This window comes from Pseudoliparis swirei, chromosome 6 (genome assembly GCF_029220125.1).
Source record: "Pseudoliparis swirei isolate HS2019 ecotype Mariana Trench chromosome 6, NWPU_hadal_v1, whole genome shotgun sequence".
Classification (NCBI taxonomy): Eukaryota; Metazoa; Chordata; class Actinopteri; order Perciformes; family Liparidae; genus Pseudoliparis; species Pseudoliparis swirei.
In genome coordinates, this window is record NC_079393.1 from 20,944,041 (window position 1) to 20,965,586 (window position 21,546).

A 21,546-nucleotide genomic window follows, 5' to 3' on the forward strand; every position below is an offset into this window, starting at 1 on the left:
CTCCTTGCTGCTCGCTGCTTGTTTTCTCTGGATTTGTAAGCGTGTCACATCCTCTGATGGCTGTTTTTCCTCCGCCCGTCTCACTGTTTTGATGACGTCGCTGACTTCCGCCCACGTGTTTTCATTACTATTTCATACGGTGACCTAATTTTGGTTATGGGCTATTCATTTGTTGGCCCATAATGCATTGCAAGGTAATATTCTTGTGCCAGTCGGATGGCCATTCAGCTGCAGCGTGCCTGTTTTATTACATAATCCTTCACCATATTTTAATTTGATCTAGTTCGATGTGAATTTGTAAGTTGTCTTGCAATGACGTCATCCATATACATAGGCATCCACACATGCTTCGTGTAGTTAAGTGTTCATGGTTGTCGACGCAATTAAAGTCAGGTGTGCGGTTTAGGAATAATTCAGCCAATCAGAGAGCGAGATGGTGTTGACCCGGAGGTGTAGTTTACTTCAACAGGAAGTCATTTGCATACGAGGCGCGACATTCAAGCGTGGTGTTGGTGAGGGGTCGAGACTGGTGAGTATATAGATGATGAAAACACAATGTTCCTCAAACCTAAAGCATAAACTGACCTGTGCGTGAATCATCACTACATGGAGCACCTGTTGAGCTTTCACATCGTGCTGAAAATAAGTTTAATGGGATTCTGTTCTATAGTTGAATAGTTTTTTTTACTTGATTGATTATTGTTATGGGACTTAAATGTTGTTTAAGTATAAATGACCTGTTATCATACCGGATACATGTACGCCTCGTGTTTTAGAGATTGACTGACTACAATTTCCATGTTTTGTTTCCTCTCATCTTTAATAATCTAATTCATAATCCCCAATTTCAAACAGTAAAGTGGTATTTTTGCTCTCTAAAGGCAGGCAAATGTTGGAATTATTAGTTTAAGGGAAACTTAGCTCCCAAGTATGGCAACATTGTTTGGCGAGATCAGCCAGCAGCTGGACTTCACCAGCTGTGGAGAGGAGGGGAGTAGCAGTGACAACAGCTCCGATGACTGCGCCTTCAGGATCCACAGCCCCAGGATCCACAGCCCCAGGATCCACAGTCCTGGCTCTGTGTGCAGGACACCCAGGGGGCAACAACACCGCAGTAGAAGCAACACCGTGTGTTCCCCTTTAGAGTGCACCAGCCCGATACCTTACGCCTCCTGGAGTAAACTGAGGCTCTGTGACTCTCCCAGCACACCCAAGGTGAGGAGTAATTCAGATCAATAGTCCTTAATGTGCCCCTGTGATCCAAACCAGTTTAATGTCAGTGGGATGACTTTCATTTGTCTTCCACCTGCAGAGCCTTCTATCGAAGTCGTCCCAGCCTTGCTCCAGCACTAAGATCGTCCGCCCTCAGCGGACTCTGTGCTTCGCCTCAGTTTCTGCCGCTAACCTCATCCAGGCACCGTTTGTGAACGTGAATCCTTTCACCCCGGAGACCGTCCGCAGGAACAGCGCGCAGCAGTGGAATAACCGCTGTAGGAGTGACAATGATGACGATTATGGACGCAGGTAACCGCTCCACGCTTTTCTGTGGATCTGTAAAGAGACAATATGCGTCAAAGCCATTTTTTACTCGGATAGGGATGTGATGATGTGTGGAACGTGTAATAGCCATTTTCTGACAGCAAATATTTGAATGTTGTCATCGTTTGGTAGATGTCTCACACAGTGCACTGAGGATGAAATAAAAAAATAGAATTGTCAGTCTTTATTTTTTAGTGCTCTTAGTGGACTTTTATCCCTTACTAATGCAGTTTTGTTCAGACTGTATAAAAGGTCTAAAAGCCTGTTTCATCTTCCAGGTTGAAGCACGGCCTAACGTCATCTGAAGAGGATGACGAAGCCTTTCTCCCATCGAAGGTACGACTATTTTTATCAGCGCTTTTCTGGTCGATGTCACCCTCCCTCTCCGATGCTTCCGAAAGCATTTCATCATCAGGCTTTGTCATCTTCGTCTGCCCCCTCACTTCTTGTTTTGTTCAAAATTACATGCTGCCAATCCTACTCCAGGAAAAAAAAAAGTGCTTACATATTTAGTGATACAAAGACAAACCCCACTAAAGACTGAGCGATATGACGCGTGCTCCTCCTTTTTTTTAGAAATTCATTTGATTTGACGACAAGGCCCTCCTCCGTCTGTTTCTCTGGCAGCGGCGAGCTGTCCAAGCCTTCATGCTGTCGCGCTATGAGAGTGAGTTCCTGGAGCTGGAGTGCATTGGTGTGGGCGAGTTTGGGGCCGTTTATAAGTGTGTGAAGAGGCTGGATGGTTGCTTGTACGCCATAAAGCGCTCCCGCCGTCCCCTGGCAGGCTCCACCAATGAGTGAGTCAGTAGCTTGTTGCTCTGTTCCCCACTTGATCCACATTTATCTGACCATTCCTCATGTCCTCTCAGGCAGCTGGCCCTAAAGGAAGTGTACGCGCATGCCGTTCTTGGGCACCACCCACATGTTGTTCGCTATTATTCAGCTTGGGCAGAGGACGATCACATGATTATTCAGAATGAATACTGTGACGGTAGGTTTCTCCACAAACAGCACTGTTTAGGTCGACTTAAATAACATTAAAGTCTAAATATATTTTGGGTGAACAATATTGAACCTGTGGTTTTGATACCGTCTGTCTGGGTGCCAGGTGGAAGCCTCAGTGATGTCATTGTGATGAAGAAGGTGCAGGACGAGCTATTTTCAGAGGCCCAGTTGAAAGAGCTGCTCTTACAAGTGTCTTTGGGGCTCAAATACATCCACAGCTTGGGCCTCGTACACCTGGATATCAAACCAAGTAGGTCTCACTGAGCGGTTCCCCGTTTAATTCTTGTAAAGTTTGGTCCAAACCTTAAGTCTCCCGTGCCTAAAAACTTCTCGTTTCACCCATTTGCAGGTAATATATTCTTTTGTCAGCGTCCCAGCACAAGTGCAGCGGATGAAGGGGAGAGTGAGGAGGAGGATGACCGAAGTGCTTCAGCAGGAGTCATTTACAAAATTGGTATCGTATTTTGAATAAAAATAGATTAGCACTTCAGTGACACTTGAATGGAATTTACTCATGGTATTACTTATGGGATTAATTGTGGTATTTTGGTTTTCTTGAAGAAATGCTACTTTCTTGATTCTTGTTCTGAGTTTGTACTCGTGGGTAAATGCACTTATGTAAGGTGCTTTGGATAAAACGTTGGATACATTTCTCCCATAATTGTTTGCCCTCAGGTCTGAGTCTATTTAAATTTTTTTGCCAGGGGATCTGGGTCATGTGACTTCAACCCGCAGTCCTCGAGTTGAGGAAGGGGACAGCCGCTTTCTGGCCAGAGAGGTCCTGCATGAGGTAAACATGTTGGCAAAGCATTTGGCATGAAAAGAAAAGGAGGCTTGGCACCTCACTTTCGGTTAAAGAGCTAGTGTGTAGTATTTAAGGGGATCTATTGCCAGAAATGGAATTCAATTTATGAAATATGTTTTCTTTTCTGCATAATTAACTCAAAATAATAATCTGCTCTAGATGGGCTAAGTCCTGTTAGTGCATCACCACCGTAGTTCTCCTACACGCTTGGCACATGGAAGAAGTTTCAGTCACCGCTAGATGCAGCCAAATCATACACCCTTCGTTATCTAAAATGTTTTGGTCCAGCTGTATTTGCATTGTTTGAAGTGTCTTATTTCAGAAGTCTCTCTGCGCTCTAGGAGTACAGCCACCTGCCAAAGGCGGACATCTTCGCTCTGGGCCTTACGATCCTGCTGGCAGCCGGTGCTCCTCCTCTTCCTCAAAATGGAGATGAGTGGCACAGGCTTAGAGAGGGGAAGCTCCCCAAACTGCCAAAGGAGCTATCGCCTCCCTTCCGAGGCCTACTTCAGGTGCTCTTATTTCTGGGCTGATTTATTTTTGTTAAGTAGTTTGATTATTTAAATCGAATATAATTCTAAAGAGATTTGTGACAAAATGACTTGACACTAGCATAGCTTGTTGAAAATGTCTTTTTTTCCTCCTCTCTCTCTTTGCGTCAGCTCTTGCTGGACCCAGACCTGACGAAGCGGCCCTCTGCCAGGGAGCTGTGCAAACACACGGTCTTGCGGGAGGAGAGGACTGGGAGGGTGGCGGCTCAGCTACGCAGAGAGCTCAATGTAGAGAAGTTCAGGACAGCAATGCTCGAAAAGTAAAGGGGGGGGAAACATAAGGGAGAGTTTTTACCTCTACTCAAATAAAAGCATTCACTTATTTCTGTTTTCTCCACAGAGAGCTCCAGGAGGCTCGTCAGGCAGTTTTGTCGCCCCAGCAGCTCCTCGGTCCTGGGCTGAAACGTGCCACGATGGGGTCCCTACCCAGAGCTGGAAGGAGGCTTGTTGGCGGGAAGACGGCGCGATCCATGAGCTTCGGTTGCTCAGGGTATGGCGTCTGACGGGACGTCACGACACCCACGTGCCTGTCCTTTGCTCGGATGATACGTGACTCCTTCTGCAGCCAGGCTGTGGTAAACATTTTTAAATGAGGTCTCTCGCAGACATAACGGGATTGAAAGACCTAATAATCTTCAGTGATGCAGAGCTGTGGTTTGTGTTTTTAAAGGACTCATCTGACTCACTCGTACTCCTTTCAATTGATTATCTGGCAGAGGCAAGATGTGACTGCTGCAGACCAATGTTCTTTTAAAAAAATGTAAATAAAATTTTAAAGCATTTTATCAGATGGATTTACTCTTTTTCTTAATAGTTTGCTTTGCAACTCTGAGTTCTGAACTCTGAACTCTTGACTCATATAATCCAAAAAGCACATTAAGGAAGGCTGTTTGATAAAGCCACACAGGGACTTTCCGCTGGCTCTTATCTGGAACTGCAGCCAACTGACTAGTGGTGGACTCAGGAAGTAGCTATGAGCCATCATATCTAAACTTCAATGTTTTGAGAGCAGGTCACGTGATTTCACTGTTTTCCATCGTACCTGCATTACTTTACAACAGGTTACATATAAGTGACATTGGGTAACCATCGGTAATATAAAGTTAAACGCGAAAGTCCAAAAGATACATAAAAAAAACACTGGACATTGTTTCATATGTCTTGGCAGTTTGAAGATGACTTCATTCAAAATTCATGTTACATCTGATAATGTATTATTAATAATCTCCAGTGTTGTGTAATCTCCGGATTTTGGGGCGTTTCTGTTTAGCTTTGTGTGGCGTGGTCTAATTTCCGACTGTTCATGAAGGCACCACGAGGTATTAAAGCCCCGCCCCCCTCCACTACGCGCATCAAGCAGCACAACTGGAGGAGCTGCTGTTGTTGAGCATCTCGGCGCCCAATGGCGCATCGCTAATCACCAGTTAAACTAAAGCCCCCGGCGTAAGAAACTAATGTGAGTACGATAAACACAAACCAACGTCTCCAGTCTAGACGTATGCCTAACATTGACTTTATTATAGACATTTAACGTGAGCTAATGCAGCGTTGATAACTTAAGTTAGCATTAGCTCACATTCCTAGCTCGTTTACCAGACGGCATCCTGACAACTTGTTCCGTAAATATGACGTAACTTGTTGTTAAATTATAATTATACACATGTGTACTTTGTTCGGACGGAAGTTAGTCCTCGAACTTGAACCCCTTTGCTCTTTATTAAAAACCTAACTTTGTGTAGCTAGCCGACGTTAACTGCGTGAGTTAACGTTAGTTTGTTTCAGTGAGTCTCTTTAAGCGAACCTCGCTGACGGTCACCTCCCTACATCTAAACAGACCGCAGAGTGATTATCGATGGACGACCTGGGGAATCTGAGCTGTGGGCAAAACGCCGCCTTGGTCATTCTGGCCTTCCTCCAAACCGACTGTCGGACCTCACCGTACGGGGAGGAGCTCCTCTCCCTGGGCAAGGATTTTAATCTCACCCGGGACGTCCACTCCACGGGAGACCTGCTGGAGGATGGAGACCTCGAAACGGACGGTCACGTGACCAGTTGCATCACGGCTGCTCTCAGCGACATCCAGCCCTCAGTGGAACTGCAGTGGCCTCGTGAGTACCTGTCCTCGGCTCGTATAAAGGTGACGTCATAGAGCCTGTGTCTCGCATGTGGTTTCACACACACCTGCGAACTCGCGTCATGTCGAAGTTATCCCACTTTATCGCAGCCAGCGTTGTTTTTTCAGTTATAGTGATGAAACCACTTGTGTCTTAAAGGGACAGCAGGAAGTGACGTATATTAACCATTTCATGTCTGAGTTCATGCAAACTCAGATCCTCGTTCAAAGATCTCACACTTAATCACTGTAATATACCCACTCCATCAATGGGTGATATTGGTGTGCATAATATTGAAATAGTTTAAATATAGGTTCATTGTATCAAAGTAATTTATGGAAATGTATATATTTCTTCATCTGTCCTTGCTATTTAATCCAGAAACAAACATTATCCACTAAAGTGTCGTGATCTCTTTTTCCTGTAGGGAACCACGCAGAGGCAGCAGATCTTCAACAGATCGCAGAAGGGCTGCGAGAAATCGCGGACCAGCTTGAACACCGCGTTGTGGCCGAGGCTACCCGGAACCTCAGCAGGAACATATCGGCCTCCCCCTCCGAGGCGAGTCTACTCTGAGCACAGCGGGGTGTTCATGTTGTGGTGGCTATTGACTGTCATAGATGGGACTATATGGGTCAAAGTTACCAAGAGCAGAAAAACAAACTGTGTGCGGTGGTGTATAACAAGGAGATCGCCACATCCACATTTTATATCTTTATATCTTGCAATTAAACTGTTATTAAATGTTTTCTACTTTGAAAACCAGTTTAGCTGAGGCAGGAGGCCTCCCAGGTACTGACTCATGCTGTGATCAAGTCGGTTTGTTGTTGTTGGCCTCCGTCATAGCCACGGTCATTAAATACGCGACCTTTGCCGTGTTAAATGGTGCATTTGCTCTTTGCCCTTGAAAGTTAATATTCAATTGAAGCTAATACAAGGGACTTTCTCGTGTTGCAGTCAAATGAGAGGTTTTCTAAAGAGATTCTGAAGCTCGTAAAAACTGACTGTTTCCAGCAGTGTGGCGTCATTATTGGTTCCCAGTCTGAGTGAAAATACTTTCTGGTGAACTTGCATTGATCTAATCTATGAATGGCAAAATCCAACAGGGGCAATGATGAGGCATTAAGAAAATCTACAAAGAAACCTGATGGTCCTGTTCACGTATATAGGTCATATAGAGTCATCAGTAATACATCAAGACGGTTTCATAACCAGTTAAAAGTTCCTCAAAGTAACTTTAAAGGGGATTTTGATTGTATAGTCGTGTGGTGGGTTTTGTTTGAGGATGGGTGAGGACCCATGTCCACAATAAAACACTTTAGGAAACCCTGAGGGATTCATTTTATGCTCTACACTATTTTTAATTTGCATTATCGGCATATATTCCATAATGTTTAGTGTTGCAAGAACAATTCCCTCACAGATTTACTTGCTGTGGGCAAGATATGCTATTTATTTATGCCACCCAAAAAAGTGTTCGTTGCTAAATGGTTTTTTTGCCACAGGAACGACACATTTCAATTCCATAATAAAGCAATGTGTGTTTACTGAGATTAGCTGTATTACGGTAATTTCATTTACATTTGTTGATAAACTAATGGTTAGATGTACACTTTTCCTTTATTGGCACCAATTTGTATATAATATATTTACATGGATGAAAGCTGCTTTGCATCCAGTTCACACCAAGATGTTTCACCCAAATGTAGAATCAAAACTTCAAAAGATTAGACTAAGATGTTGCTTCTCAGGTCCTCTTGCATCATTTGTATTCTCACGGTTACGACGTACAACTCTCAACCACAGCGTTGCCTTCATGTCCCAATTGATCCCTTTGCGTCACTTCCCAGGAGTGGAAAGATCACCTGACGTGGGAGGTGGACCGAGTGATGAAGCGCGGCGTGGGCCTGGAGCATCTCCCCCAGGAGCGCGTCATCGCGGCCCTCACGCTCACCCTGGTGAAGGGCGTGTGCGAGCAGACCCCTCGGCTGCTGAGGACCCTGTTCAACGCCGTGCTGCGGTACTTCAACCCGGAGACGGCCCGGTGACTCGGCGCCGCCGGCCGAGAGGAAAACACTGAGAACAGAGCGGTGGGAAACGGCGGCATCCGCTCCTCACGACAAGCCGACTGTGAAAAGGAACGGCGGCGACCGCATGAGTAAAAAAAAAAAATTTGAATATGAATTAAAGTGAATATGAATTAACAGTTTAGTCTTATTTTGAAAACGATAAATGGAAAGTTGAATTTCAGACTTAAATATTTTTGTTACTTGATCCGTTTACATTGCTTAAAAAAAAATATTTTCATTTGACATCCAGTGTATGGCTATTATAGTGTGATTTGATTAAATATATTTTCCTGAGATTTGAGTGTAATTTCAATCATAGATCCTTTGAAATTGTATTTTTTGTGTGTTGCTCTATGACAAAGCTATATTTATACAATAAGTCAGAAGAACAAACCACCACTAACAGGTCGTCTGCTACACTGACTCAGGGGAAGGCCAGGGGACTTTCCTCTACAACACTTCAGTTTCTTTTTTAGAAGCCGTGCACTACTGAAGATCGGCTCACGAGTAATCGCAAATGTTTTTCGCTGGATGATATTCACGCAAAAATGATATGTCACACCAACACAAAGTTGAAACCGGCTTCGAAAACCAAATCTTTATTAACCTCATGTTCCGTGTGAAACAACACAAACACGTTGAAGTCTTTCGTCTTCAATACGGCCATTTGCTCTCTGGGAGGGCGTGGACTTCCTCACCGATGCAACAGTCATTGGAAAGTTGTGACATGACAAGCAGTGGAGCAATAATAGCGATGGTACAAAGTAAAATACAGACATCTAGCAGAAGAATTACATCCTGAATTGTGTTTACATTAACAGGGATGAGTGCATTCATATGTTTTGCTATTTTCTACAAATGAAGCACAACAGTATTCTCAGGACTCATTTAAATACTTTCAACCAATCTGGGGGGAAATCATTGTTTCAATACACTAATATGTCTGAAATGATACAAATCCCTTGTGGAATATGGAAAGATGAAATCTAAGTGATTTTGCATGTTTTGTTTCAGAATGACAGATTTCAGTAGTTAATCGCAAAGAAAAAGGTAATCTCAGATTGAGGGGAACCGCATGAACAGATGCCACTTTGCTGCATAGAAGGAGCGGAAGCTGAACGTCTCACCGCAACTGTACATGTGGACTGAGGTTTACGCCGGCTCGGGGAGTTATCGGTGGATTTCCCGTGACTCACCGTCCCAACTGAGCCACAGAAACCAAAACAAGCGGAAGAGAAACGAAGTTCACAAACATTCCAATCAAACACATAAAGGGCTGAAGTCTTAAGAGGAGACGAAAACACAAAGCAAGGAGCATAAGGGAGTGCATTGTTGTCCTCTTCCTGCGTTTGCAGCTGGAGTCACAGTCGTATCGTGAGGTGAGATTCTGATTACCCAGGGGGCGTTTTCACAGACTTAAAACCCTCAAAAGAATAGCAGAACGAGCCGCCTCCTTTCGAGAGTCCAACACACTTTGGAAGAAGACTCCCACCGTGTGTGTACTAACACATTCATTTCTACCGTAACATTGTGTAATTTACATTCTCCGACCCTGAGAAAGATGTTCTACTTCCTCCTGTGGCTCATGACGCCGTATGCCATTGCAGCCATGAGGACCACCAGCGCAGCACCTCCACAGAACATCACGAGGAGATCCGATTCTGGTTCCGGCTGCTTTGGGGGCTTCTCGGCTGGGGGTTCTGCAGGGGCCACGGCAGCCAGCTCGGCCGCCGTCTCTGGTTCTGGCTCCTCTGGCTGGGGAGGGACTGCGACAGGATGCGGTTCTGGTTCGGCAGCGGGTTCTGAGGCGGCCTCGGGCTCTGCTGGTGCTGCTGGGGGTTCCTCGACTAGAGATTGGGGTGCCACCTCAGCAGACACTGGGGCGGCTGCAGCAGCGGGTTCTGGGCCAGGCTCTGGTTCTACTGCAGGGACAGATACAGGGGCTGCAGGTTCGGGCTCAGAGGGAGGGGGGGGCAGCTCTGGTTCTAAGGCGAGGAGGGGGGGCTCCGCCGACACGCTTGCAGGCGCCTCTAATACGACTGGGTCCTCTAATGAAAGCAGGGAGGCCGGGTCCGTGTGGTCCGCCTCGGCCGACGCCGGAACGGGTGGAGTCTGCTCCCTAAACTCCTCCCGGAGCTCGGCCATCTCGCTCTCCGTGCCCAAGATGCTCACCATGCTTTCGTCTATCGCTCCGACTTCGCTCCCTTCCTCGAGCAGCTCGGCGTCTTCGCGCTCCACGTGGACGATGTCCGAGTTCGAGGAGTTGTTCTCGCTGCGCTCCTCGGCCAGAGCCACGGCCTCGTTGCTGTCCAGGCTCTTCGTGTCTTCGGGGTCCGTCGCGCTGACCTGTGCCCACGACTCGTGGCCGGCCAGAGACACGGGGAAGCTTTCCGTCTGCCAGGAGCTCTGCAGCCTGCCGTCGCCTCCAGGCCAGAGCAGCGAGGAGGGGGGGCTGAGCCGGTCCGGGTGCTGGTCCCCTGAGAGGATGTAGATGTCGTTGCCGTCCTCGGCAACGGTCAAACCTCGCTCCTCCTCCTCCGGCTCGAGGCTGAAGACTTCACCCTGTGGCGGACAGACGGGGAGACGGATCAACATTCTGCGTGTGCAAAAGTGTAAAATGAGTTGTTTTTAACAATGAACTCTTTGGGTGCAACATGATGGAGGATTATAGCTTTTCAAACAGACTCTTCCAAAGGGCAGCAGCCCAACGCAGCCCAACGCTGCACTTGGACCGCCGCCTAGTGGCACACAGCGATTAATCAACAACAGATCTGCAAACCTCTTCCATTATGTAACGCGCTTATCATATGATCGTGTGGGTATGAGCGACTGACACAGAGGTCAGAGTCTGCCGAAATACACATTTCACCTCAAAATATTGAAAAGGTCAAACGTTTCACCAAAGCTAGTTTTTCATGTGAGCATTTCACACAACTTCAAGGAGAAGAACCCCGTTGCAGCGTGAGAGAAGGGCTGTGCCGGACACAGCTTTCCAGTTTGCCGAGTGTGCAGTGATAATAATCACCGCGTACGGCTCAGAAACAGGCCGACAACAAGCACAAAAGGAACATTATACACGCCGACATGTCTTGAGGGCAAACGCGTTGAACACGCAGGGAGTGAAGAACGAGGCGAACGGGCCCTTTTTCATAGCAGCCATTTTGACATGTCATTGCAGGAAGAATGAAGTACATTAATTATGGCCCGCTTCCAACGAGGTCGGCCATGGCATTGTGTGTGGTGGCTTATAAGAACTACTGTTACAAGAATGTGGCAATAATTAATTTGATCAACTGTATTTACCCTGCGATGACATGTGAACATGTTGTTTTGGATGCGTTGTGGATGGCAGTGTGCTACTCTTGAATCTTGGATTTCTTCCCCTCTCATTGTGCATTTTTTTTCGCGAGCAGCTTCGTGAGGCAGAGCTTTCATCCAGCAGGACTGTGGCTGAGATGCTAACTCACGATGATACACGCAGGTGTTCAGCAAGCATAATATTGAGCACGCCAACATTGGCTTATTAGCGCAAAACGCAAATTACAGTGGACCGATGGCACTAGTTCAGCTTGGGTGCTGATCAGAAACCCTGAGAATTAGACACATTAAATCATTGATCCGATGATGGTACTTGATGAAAAGGAGGACTTGATTGTCAGAAGAGAAAAGGAGTTCCAGCTGGGCGTGCCAAACCGTAGACCACGAGCACCACGACAAACGTTACATAACTTTACATGCGATTTGGTCGCAGTCGTCGTAGAAAGTGTGGAAATATTCCTGGACACATTTGATATCCAACCAGGGGAAGTCTAACGCTAGATTCATAGTGATGAATAATAATTGAATTTAGGATGTATGAATAAATTAAAATCTAATCTTCGTCTTCATCTCTTAAAGCATAAATAAAAGATACACACCTGAGTTGATCCTTACATGAGCTCTTTCTTTAAAGTGTCATGTTGGTGTTGCCCTCCAGCTCTGCTGAGGCTGGGAAACACACAGATCTTTGAGGTGTTAGTCGAGAGGCGTTTTCCAGAGCGCTCCACCCTCACCCCGAGGCAAACACCAACTCTAGAAAACAAGTCCACATTCCTGCTCTTCGGGCGAGTGCACAGCCTACTTGGCTCTCTCTCTCCTCCTCACCGAGCTACCCGAGCCTCGCTGTACGTCCACATGACACCAGTGCCGATATCGAACACTGATCCCCGACATGCCAAGTAGCGTCGCCATGGCAACCGAAACAACCTTTAAAGAGGCCTGAAAATATCTTTAAACACTGTTATTTCGGGAGACAGCTGCCACATTATTGTGACAGTTACAAGTACTGGCTTCATTGCCACGTGACGCACATACTGCTGCTTTGCATATTTATACTTTCGATCTTGGAGATAACAAAAAAGGCTCGACAAAGTGTCAAATCCACAAGAATGCAAAAGAATGTTTCACCATTTTTTTAATGATAATTCAAACCGGGGAGTTTTAAATTTGAGACCATTTTCTCTGGCTCATATGTTGATGACCTTTATGAGGATTATGTCACCGCTGTTCCTCACGCACTGCAAGAGGACACACGGCAGTTAACTGAGAGTCCGTGTACCTTTCATTCTGTCATTAATATTAAATAATTAAAGGCACACCATCACCGTAAGTTACCTACAGAAGCCACAACTATTTGACGACCACTGTGCAGCTTCAACATTTGCGTCAGTAAATATAGTTTTTTGTCCCGTCATCATAAACGGTTCTGTGACAGCCGGGAGGACACAGAGGAGGGCTGGGTGCCCTGGCAGCCAGTGTGCTGCACAAGTTATCCAGCAAGCTACAAGTGGGCCAGTCGAGCCCCTGGCGGGGATGTTTTTAGAGGATTACGGGTTATTTTTGGTGGCTTCCTCAGCCTCCACGGGCACTCCTCTGGTCCAGTCTCATGTGAATGCAGCGGCTCAGTGATGCACGTGTTTCACCCCGGCGCTGGCGAGAGGGCGCTTACATAACACGGGGAGGACCGCTACGCCGTGCAGGGTGCGTGTGGCGTGACTTGCCGCGACACGGCCAAGGCTGGAACCCTTAAAGCACCTCGTCATCATCAAAATGTCATCACTGCACCTTCGCCTGCAGCAGCCATTGTAAAACAGAGGGCCTGTAAAAGTTCATTTTTTGCCTTTTATAGGATGACGCTTTCACTATTACATTACATGTCATTTAGCAGACGCTTTCATCCAAAGCGACTTACAATAAGTGCATTCAACCTAGAGTACAAACGAAGAACAACAAGAATACAGAAAGTAACATTTCCTCAACATCGTCGAACTACAAAAGTACCATGAGTGCTATGAATTTTAGATTAAATATACTGCAGTGAAATAACTCATGCCCCCATTGTCCCTTTCTCTTTGCTCATGGGTCAGGTGCAATTTTCAGTGCAAACCTCAGGAGTCGCATTACATCACCCTCCCAAGGACAGCGATGTGACATGGCAGTTGTGCACACGGAGTTCTCGTCGCACGCAAACACACAAACTGACGACGACCCAGAGGCGCTTAACTAAATCTACTCTACAGTTTGAGCTTTGCGTATATCTTCTCAATTTCTGAATCTCTTTCTCCATGCAGGCCATTTTGTTTTTGCTCATCTCCCCTTGCCCCCGACCCCCCCCCCCACTGCCCCAGGCTGTGCACCGTCTTTGGGCTGCTGGTTTTGTTCCTGCCCGATGAAGTGGACAGCACATTACGCTCATCATAATCCTTATTGTATTCTGATGTAACCAGGAATGGCATCACGAGAGGCCCCCAAACGCAGCAACATAATTGGAAAGTGACCAACCCGATACGAATCTGTGCATTTGAGATACTTTGTGTCCATTCAAGAAACAAGTGCGGGAACGGATTCATAAATAAATATGAGGAACAAAACATGTTTCTGCCCTCCGACTTCTCTAATGCTACTTGATGTTCCTCAAGTTGAATTCTTTCAAAAAAAGTTCTTTAAAAAAACAAAACAATAAATCACAAATCTGTCCAGTATGTTGACACAATAACCAGAAATACTGCTATCGCGGAGAGATGTCGGCGGCTGCCGGGAGCTCGTCTCTCTTTGTCAGAGGAAACGCATGCCGACCGACGAGCTCTCCGTCGCTGCTTCAACATCACAAGTAAAGCGTCTTACCTCAACGCCAAGTCGTACCAACTCTGGAGCCCTTGCGTAGACAACAGCCGGTCCCCGTGTCTATTGGACAGTCCATGGAGTGGATGTAGAAAGAGAAGTGTGCATGCAGGCAGCTGTTGAACCAATGGAGAGTTCCCTCTGCTCCCACTGGCTCACCATGCCCACCCTCTTCCTCTCACCCCTCCCTCCTTCGTATTCCCCTCCCATCCCATCACCAGTCTCTTCATGCGATCTCTCGCTCCCTCCTCCTTTCTTTCGCTCCATCCCTCCATTGCTGATCCTGACCCAGGCTGTCATCTGGTCATTCCCCCCCGTGACATAACGCAGAGCGAGAATGTTGCTTCGTTTGGAGCCGGCGCATCATATTCACGTTACGTCGCGGGAAACCGGGCAGAGCATCATGACAACGGTGTCATGGCGACCGGAGCCCCGGTTAACGTGTCGAGTCACGTGACCCGTAATCAGCATGACCTTGTTCACCGGGAGCCATCTGGGACACGGCGCTCCACTTATCGCAACCGATATCATCAGTTATACGAAGCACATCTGTTCGAAAATGTAGTCGGTACAGATGAATGCCAGGATGCCACGTGACTGACATTAAACAGCACTGCAGCTGCTTTAGGTCAGGATACTCTCACAATGACGACGCATCAGTTGCACCTTTACAAAGATTATTGATGAGCACACACAAGACTTCATGTTGCAGGGCCGTTAAGTACGCTGAGCAAAGTTTTATGGAGCCGCAAACCACTATTTGCTATGTAAATATATGGTGGTGTGATGGTGTTCTGGTCCGGTGGTTGCAACCGACACCGACTAACACTGTGGGCTCATTGTTTGCACCGTTACCACCATTAGCTGGAATTCGCCAATATGCAAGTATAATAATATGTATTCCTCCCTTAGAAAGCGCAACATCTTATGAAAAGTGAAGACTATTACATTTTAACCCATCATTAAGTGTCGATAAAGGATGGATGTTCAAGTTGTAAATGACCACAAAGAAGGTTGCATGAAGCATGTCATTCCTTCTGGCTGGTCAGGGGCCAGTGGCTTTGAAAGTCTTACATACTTTAAAAAATTTAAAAAGACCAAACAGGGGCAGCAGCAGGAAACATCTGTACAGGGAACTCACTGATGCCCTCCTCTGGCTATTTTGAGTTCTGCAAATCTCATTTAATTAAATATTTAAGCACGGTCCACGGTATTTTTCATCTAAATGTGCACTACAAAAACGACTCTGACTTCAAGGCGACAAAGTATTAAGTAAAAGGGATGGCATATAGTTGGGTTTCCTCCGTTGATAGCTTAATAACTCACCCATCCTCCCTGCTGGGTGATGAAGCCGGCTTCTTCCTCCTCTAGGAAGCGCATTCCCAGATGCAACAGAGTGGTGAGCGACTGTCCTTCGCTTTGTAAAGCCTGGAGCAGAACCAAAGGCACCAGCACCTGGGAGAGAGGAGGAGACGGAGAAGTTAAAATGTTAAGGGAGTAAAAGAAAAGAAGAAACGTAAGGGTTGAATAAATGGAAGATTAAACGTCCTCCATAAAACTCATGGCTGACTCACTTTGCTCCAGCCTCCCTGTGTGTGTAGCGAGAGATCCCGTGTTGCGTCTCTGAACCGCTCGTAGTCCAGAGGGCTGAAACGCACACAGACACAACCACTGGTGAGATACATACGGTCTACACATCGCTGTTGAGAAATTAGTTCAATGTGTCTCGAATCAAAAGATTATTCAAACTCAGCACTCCACATTTATGTGTTCATTCATTTGCCAAGAGCTGTTAAAAATATGGTTTTGGTTCCCAAAACTAAACTTGCCGTCTAAACTATATGAGGTCCAAAATGTGAGCAGGACAATTTGTGTTTTGTCCAGGGATCACTGCCTCACTTGTATTTACTGCATGTTGTATTTCAGCAGTCTGCTATCATCTTCTTTAATGAAGTCAGATCTATGTTGGGTTGGTTTTCACAAAGTTTTCCGACTGATCCCCGTGTGTGTGTCAGTGAAGCCACATGCAGATGTCAGCCATGCTTAAAACTAAACCTTTTACGATCGTCGGAAATTCAGTGTGCTGTGGTTTCCTCACAGTTGGATGTTGCCCAGTACAACAACGTTCTTATCTGTTGGCCACAGAGCAACTCAGAGAACAGCTGACGTCTGCCTGACGCAGGTCAGCCTCCCTTATGTTCAAACGACTTGGACTCATTAAATATACCAAAGTTGCATGGCTGCATTTTCATCCTGTGTGAACATTGTGTGACAATAACTTTTCCCAATGGTGCATTGATTTACTAAGCTCCCTGATTTAGAAAAGCAGAAATGAATGCGCGTGTGTGTGTGTGTGTCGAGTCAATAAATTCAAGCCAAAACGATGCACAAGTCATTGTGAAGAAAATGTCTACACATTCAATGCTGCTAATTTACGCCAGTCTTGACATGAAAAACACACAACCTGTTGTGAAAGTCAGACACAGAGTTGTAAACTGACCCTTCGAGGAGTGTGTGTACAGCTGCTTCCAGGTGTGTGTCGAGCTCCGCGTCCACGCGGTCACCCAACGCAGCAAGGCAGTCTTCAATAGAGGTCTCTGGGACCACCGGATTGAACACCAGCGACGTGTGCTGGTCAAAGCCCGTCGTGGAAAAAGCTGCAAACGCACAGAACACCGGAAGAGATGTTACCTCAGACAGGAGGGGCAGGGCAGTTTTAGGAATTATTCCCAATGGAAATGAAGAAGCATCATATATTCAATGCACAGTCACACATAGCCTGCCGATGACTTCCGGGTTATTTATGCAACTACAGTTATACGAGTATCATGAATAACTGTCTCGCACACCGGCATTGAAAAATACCCACGGATGTTGTTGGTTGTGAGGGAATCAAACAAAACCATCCCCCATTCCAACCACTCACCTCTCCCTAAAGGACAGAAGGGGTGCTGGGGAGAGACGCGACTCACTCGTTTCAAGCTACTCAGAGAACTGGGGTTATGTAATGAAAGCAAAGTTCTCTTTCCCTGCATGCAGTTCAGGCTTTACATTAACCTCAACACACAGAGACCGACATTACATGAACAGAGTGAAGCCAGAGTGTTGCCACACTGAGTTTTTTTGTTGTTGCTTTCATTCATCTCGATACTGTGCTTTAAGTTATGATAATTGCGTTTGTTTCATATATATTTACACTAAAGTGTCGACACAGAACCATATTCTTGTTGTATCTATTTTTCTATGTTATGTAAACTTTACTCCTATAGGGTTGACTATGAATCAGAGACTTGAGATTACGTAACAGATGATACTGGCTGATGTGTTTGTGTGTCCACTTACATGCAGCGATGTCATCGTCCAGTTGTCTCAGCTCTTCCTCGTGCCCTTTTGTCATCGTGCGCCTCTCGCTTTCATTTTGGGCATCTTCTGCGAGAGATGAACAAACGACATATGAAACAACGGTGTCTCCCTCTCTCTCCCACACAAATGGACTCCTCACAAATACTTTCCAACCACCAACCAAAAATAAAATTTAAAGTATTGTACACGTCTAAAGACAAACTTTGCTGATGGGGAGAAACATGTTTGCAGGCTTAGTTACTAAAACCAAAACCCTTTACTTCCAACTCATTCATCATACATCCAAACAAAGCTCAGCTCAAGCTCGTCGCTATAAGATTCATTCTGAGCTGCTGGTGCACGAATATGAGCCATCACATGAGTGCAAAACACATGAATGCAGCATTCACTTAACTCAAAGACAATAGTGATTTCCACCATCATGGTATGTACTTTGCTTCAGGCAAACTGGAGACTATGAGCCAATAGAAATGAAACACCCAGGACCTTTAGGTATCTTTCCTCATTGATTTTTCCAATTAATGTTTTTGTGATGGAAATCTTGATCGCCGTGTATTTATTTATTTATTTGTATGCGTGTTACTCGCATAACTCAAAAAGTATTAAACCGAATCGCATAAAATTTGGTGGGATGATTTGTTATTATCCGGGGACCATTTGATTCGATTTTGGGATCAATCGGGTCAAAGGTCAAGGTCATGAAAAGGTCAAAATCGTCTTGAATTGCATGACATTTGGTTGGATGATTGGTTATGATCTGGGGACCATTTGATTAGATTTTGGGATCGATCGGGTCAAATGTCAAGGTCATGGTCATGAAAAGGTCAACATCTTTTTTTTATCCAATTGGCATGCAACAAATGCCAAAATGTTCATAATTCAATGCCCAATCTTGTGATATGCGAAGGTATGCGCTCCACCGAGTGCCCATTCTAGTTTTTTTATATTTTTTTCCAGGAAGAAAGGGGAAACTCAGCCAACCCCTTTTCCATTCTCTCCGGGTCCCTGCAGCTCGTACATGAACACCCTGAGGACCACTGTTGGTTTTTCCTGGGCTCGGTGCTGTTTCAGCATTCAGCCAACCGGACAACTATTTTGCTTTGGTTCACTGGCGTGCGAGTTATCCTACAGTGATTACACACGACAGGCTGTCAGGCATTGGACCGGGTGAAGCGGAAAGCTGGGATCAGCCAGTCATCTGCCCTCCTCCACCCACTCCAAGCATGCACACAACAATAAAAAAGGGACAGGAAATATAGGGCGCTTTTGAGCATCTCTCACTTCTGTTTTTCATAATGCTGCCGCATTTTTTCTCTCTCAGATCTTTGTCTGTTCCTGTGACCGAGGGAATGACACGCAAGGCCTAAAACGGTCCTCCTGCAAAACAGACTTAGCTTCTTAGACTTCACGCCTTCTTTGTGGATCAAATACGTCTCTCTCCGCACATAGACTGATTAATGAATTAAAAATGACATGTCTATATGTGTAAAATATGCCCAACACAAAAAAACTGCTGTATGGTTTAGTGCACTAGCTGCACAGGGAACAGGATGGGAAAGAAACGCATGCTGAAAGCCTGAGGTCATGGTGCAACATGCTAGAAAAGCCCCGGTAAAGAAAGGCCAGGCTCCTCTGGACACCATATAGAAAGGATTGTAGCTGAGCTCATGGACAGCATCACAAGACATCCATTTGTTTACAAGCAGCGGGTACTTTATAACTGTCATGATAACACGGGCATTACGCGGCCTCTGGATGCGTTTCCGTGCCAATGTCAGTGACGACTAAATTGAGCGAGAGAACAGGTGGCAACCTGGCTGCTCACCCTGAATACATTGTGTGACTGCTCTGTGACCAAGTGCCTGCAACTCTATTTGTGTACTGTGTGAATACATGTGTGAGGTTTGCCCTCAGATATGCCCGTCACACACTGATGACAGGAAGAGACGTGAGAGAGCAGCTAAATAGGTTGTCCTTGACAGTGCTTCTCTTTGGGAGATGTGGACATTTCATAAACACACTTCACTTTCAGATGGAAGCAACACCGTAAGTCGAGTTCCACTGAACTGCATTACGAAATCACAGAACATTTACCCACTAATCTAAGTCTTTCATCTCACCTTGAGACGTGTTTAGCGTCTGTGATCTACTAGCAGGCAGCATTGCCAAGTAGTTGAGCACAATGTACTTGGTTTCATAATGGAACCCCTCAGGCACAGCATTAGTGATGGAGGCAGGAGAGGTGGGGCCTGAGGTCGCCATTGAAATGACGTCAGGCTCTCAGGCGGAAGCTTTTTCTTCCACAGGCAAAGCTGGACGTCTCACCTGAGAAAAATCAGAGCCAGAGGAGGACAATTAAAATGTTGATTTGACAATCATGGTAAAACGTCTTCGTGACATCTGTGAGGTGGATGACATGCATGTCCCACTCAAAATGCCATATGGTCATTGTGCAAAGTGGACACGGTTACTTCCTCTTCTAGCAGATGGGGGATGGGGTTCAAATCGATCACTAACGTCCGCTGCCTCTAGGAATGTATGGCTGCCAACTAAAAACACACAGGAGGCAGCTGAAGCCCCAGAGATGTGCATCTCAAAACTTCAACTTGCATGCGGCAGAGAAGGTAGAAAGTGGATACACTCAAACTAGTCTTACATGGAAGTTTAAGATCAGCTCACATCGAGGCAACACCATGCGGACCTAAAGTGAAATTGTCATCAAGTTTGACACATTAAAATGAAAGAAACCTTTCCGGCTGGAGCTGTCAAAATAAAACGTATTTCTGCCATATGGCGCCCCCAGACCGTGCAATACCAACGTGTCTAGATTCAGATAATAACTTAACAGTAACTCGAATATGAACCACTAGGTTACTGTCGTCCATTCCTCCAGTGACAGCATGGCTCCAAAGGGCGAGAGGACGTGACGTTACGCGCTCACACACAATTGTGTTGCACTCGTACGATAGTTACCAAAACTGAACGTGACTTGAGACATTTCAGAACATAAATATCAGAAAAGAAGATAGGTTTGACTGGTTTTCTCCTGAACACCTCCGCGCACATGCATGCTGTAACGTTAGCTAACTCAACGGGGAGCTTTCACGTCCAAGGGGGGCTGTTTCAGAGATAACACACTTTATTTCAACTTAAATTTGGCCAAACTAGAGTCGACTTCTTACCGTCCTCGACCAAAGTCAAACAGGTGCTGACACGCGACAGCAAGAATGGAAACAAGCGACCCAGTCCCGCTGCAGCAGTGACTGAAGAGAGGAGACCACCACTGGCGGGCAGCACAAGGACAGTGCGTGCTTGGGAGCTACACAAGCTGGCGAGACTACACCGCCAGTGTTCCTGTCGGGATTTTCAAAATAAGACTTTAGCGAGTCAACGGACGGGGCAGGCTGCCATTCACACGCAGGCACGAGGAGAACATGCAAACTCCACACAGAAAGGACCTGGAACGACCGGGACTCGAACCCAGGGCCTTTTTGCTGTGAGGCGACAGTGCTAACCACTGAGCCACCGTGTTGCTAACGCTAACTTTGCTGCGGAATTGAATGGGAATCTTTCCAGTGTAAATTATCACGTACGTGCAGGATCTCAGTTGAGTGACATCTGCAACGTTGGCTGCAGAAAGGCTGAACGTGACTTCTCTAATTATAATCGCTAATTATTACTATAATTACTTCTTCAGAGAGACATATTTGACACTTTTATCCATTCATAGCATCATGATCCTCAAAGATGTTCGATGTAATCAAACATGACGGACAGGACTACATCCAAATCACTCGAAAAGCGTGCAGGAACAGTGCACCATGAGAGAAGCTCGAGAGTCTCTTCAGGCAAACTTTCTCCATGTGCAAACAACACTAACTCTACATATATATGTATATGGTACTCCGCTCACAGTTAAATAAATTGAATCATTGGAAAAC

General features: G+C 45.9%; 3 protein-coding genes across 5 annotated transcripts; 2 read left to right on the top strand and 1 right to left on the bottom strand.

Moving 5' to 3' along the window:
• Nucleotides 1-105: 105 nt before the first annotated feature.
• wee2 (WEE2 oocyte meiosis inhibiting kinase) lies at nt 106-4,685 on the top strand. Of its 2 annotated transcripts, none has more exons than XM_056415759.1 (12): nt 106-194; nt 882-1,215; nt 1,313-1,524; nt 1,818-1,875; nt 2,167-2,336; nt 2,409-2,530; nt 2,648-2,794; nt 2,894-2,998; nt 3,249-3,334; nt 3,691-3,861; nt 4,012-4,160; nt 4,241-4,685. In XM_056415759.1, exons 2-12 carry the CDS (start codon nt 931-933, stop codon nt 4,401-4,403), a joined length of 1,668 nt encoding a protein of 555 aa, XP_056271734.1. In that variant the 5' UTR covers nt 106-194; nt 882-930; the 3' UTR covers nt 4,404-4,685. The 2 variants fall into 2 exon arrangements, with proteins under 2 accessions (XP_056271734.1, XP_056271732.1); XM_056415757.1 differs by lacking the exon at nt 106-194 and adding an exon at nt 492-529.
• Nucleotides 4,686-5,246: 561 nt separating this feature from the next.
• bida (BH3 interacting domain death agonist) lies at nt 5,247-8,377 on the top strand. Its single transcript, XM_056416840.1, has 4 exons — nt 5,247-5,356; nt 5,735-6,008; nt 6,442-6,575; nt 7,865-8,377. Exons 2-4 carry the CDS (start codon nt 5,753-5,755, stop codon nt 8,060-8,062), a joined length of 588 nt encoding a protein of 195 aa, XP_056272815.1. The 5' UTR covers nt 5,247-5,356; nt 5,735-5,752; the 3' UTR covers nt 8,063-8,377.
• A 273-nt stretch (nt 8,378-8,650) lies between these two features.
• On the bottom strand, nt 8,651-20,880 carry bcl2l13 (BCL2 like 13). Of its 2 annotated transcripts, none has more exons than XM_056417530.1 (7): nt 20,788-20,880; nt 19,726-19,930; nt 17,585-17,668; nt 16,743-16,899; nt 15,817-15,889; nt 15,569-15,697; nt 8,651-10,645 (listed from the first exon to the last, which is right to left on the bottom strand). In XM_056417530.1, exons 2-7 carry the CDS (start codon nt 19,865-19,867, stop codon nt 9,650-9,652), a joined length of 1,581 nt encoding a protein of 526 aa, XP_056273505.1. In that variant the 5' UTR covers nt 19,868-19,930; nt 20,788-20,880; the 3' UTR covers nt 8,651-9,649. The 2 variants fall into 2 exon arrangements, with proteins under 2 accessions (XP_056273505.1, XP_056273504.1); XM_056417529.1 differs by having other exon boundaries at nt 17,585-17,671.
• Nucleotides 20,881-21,546: the final 666 nt, after the last annotated feature.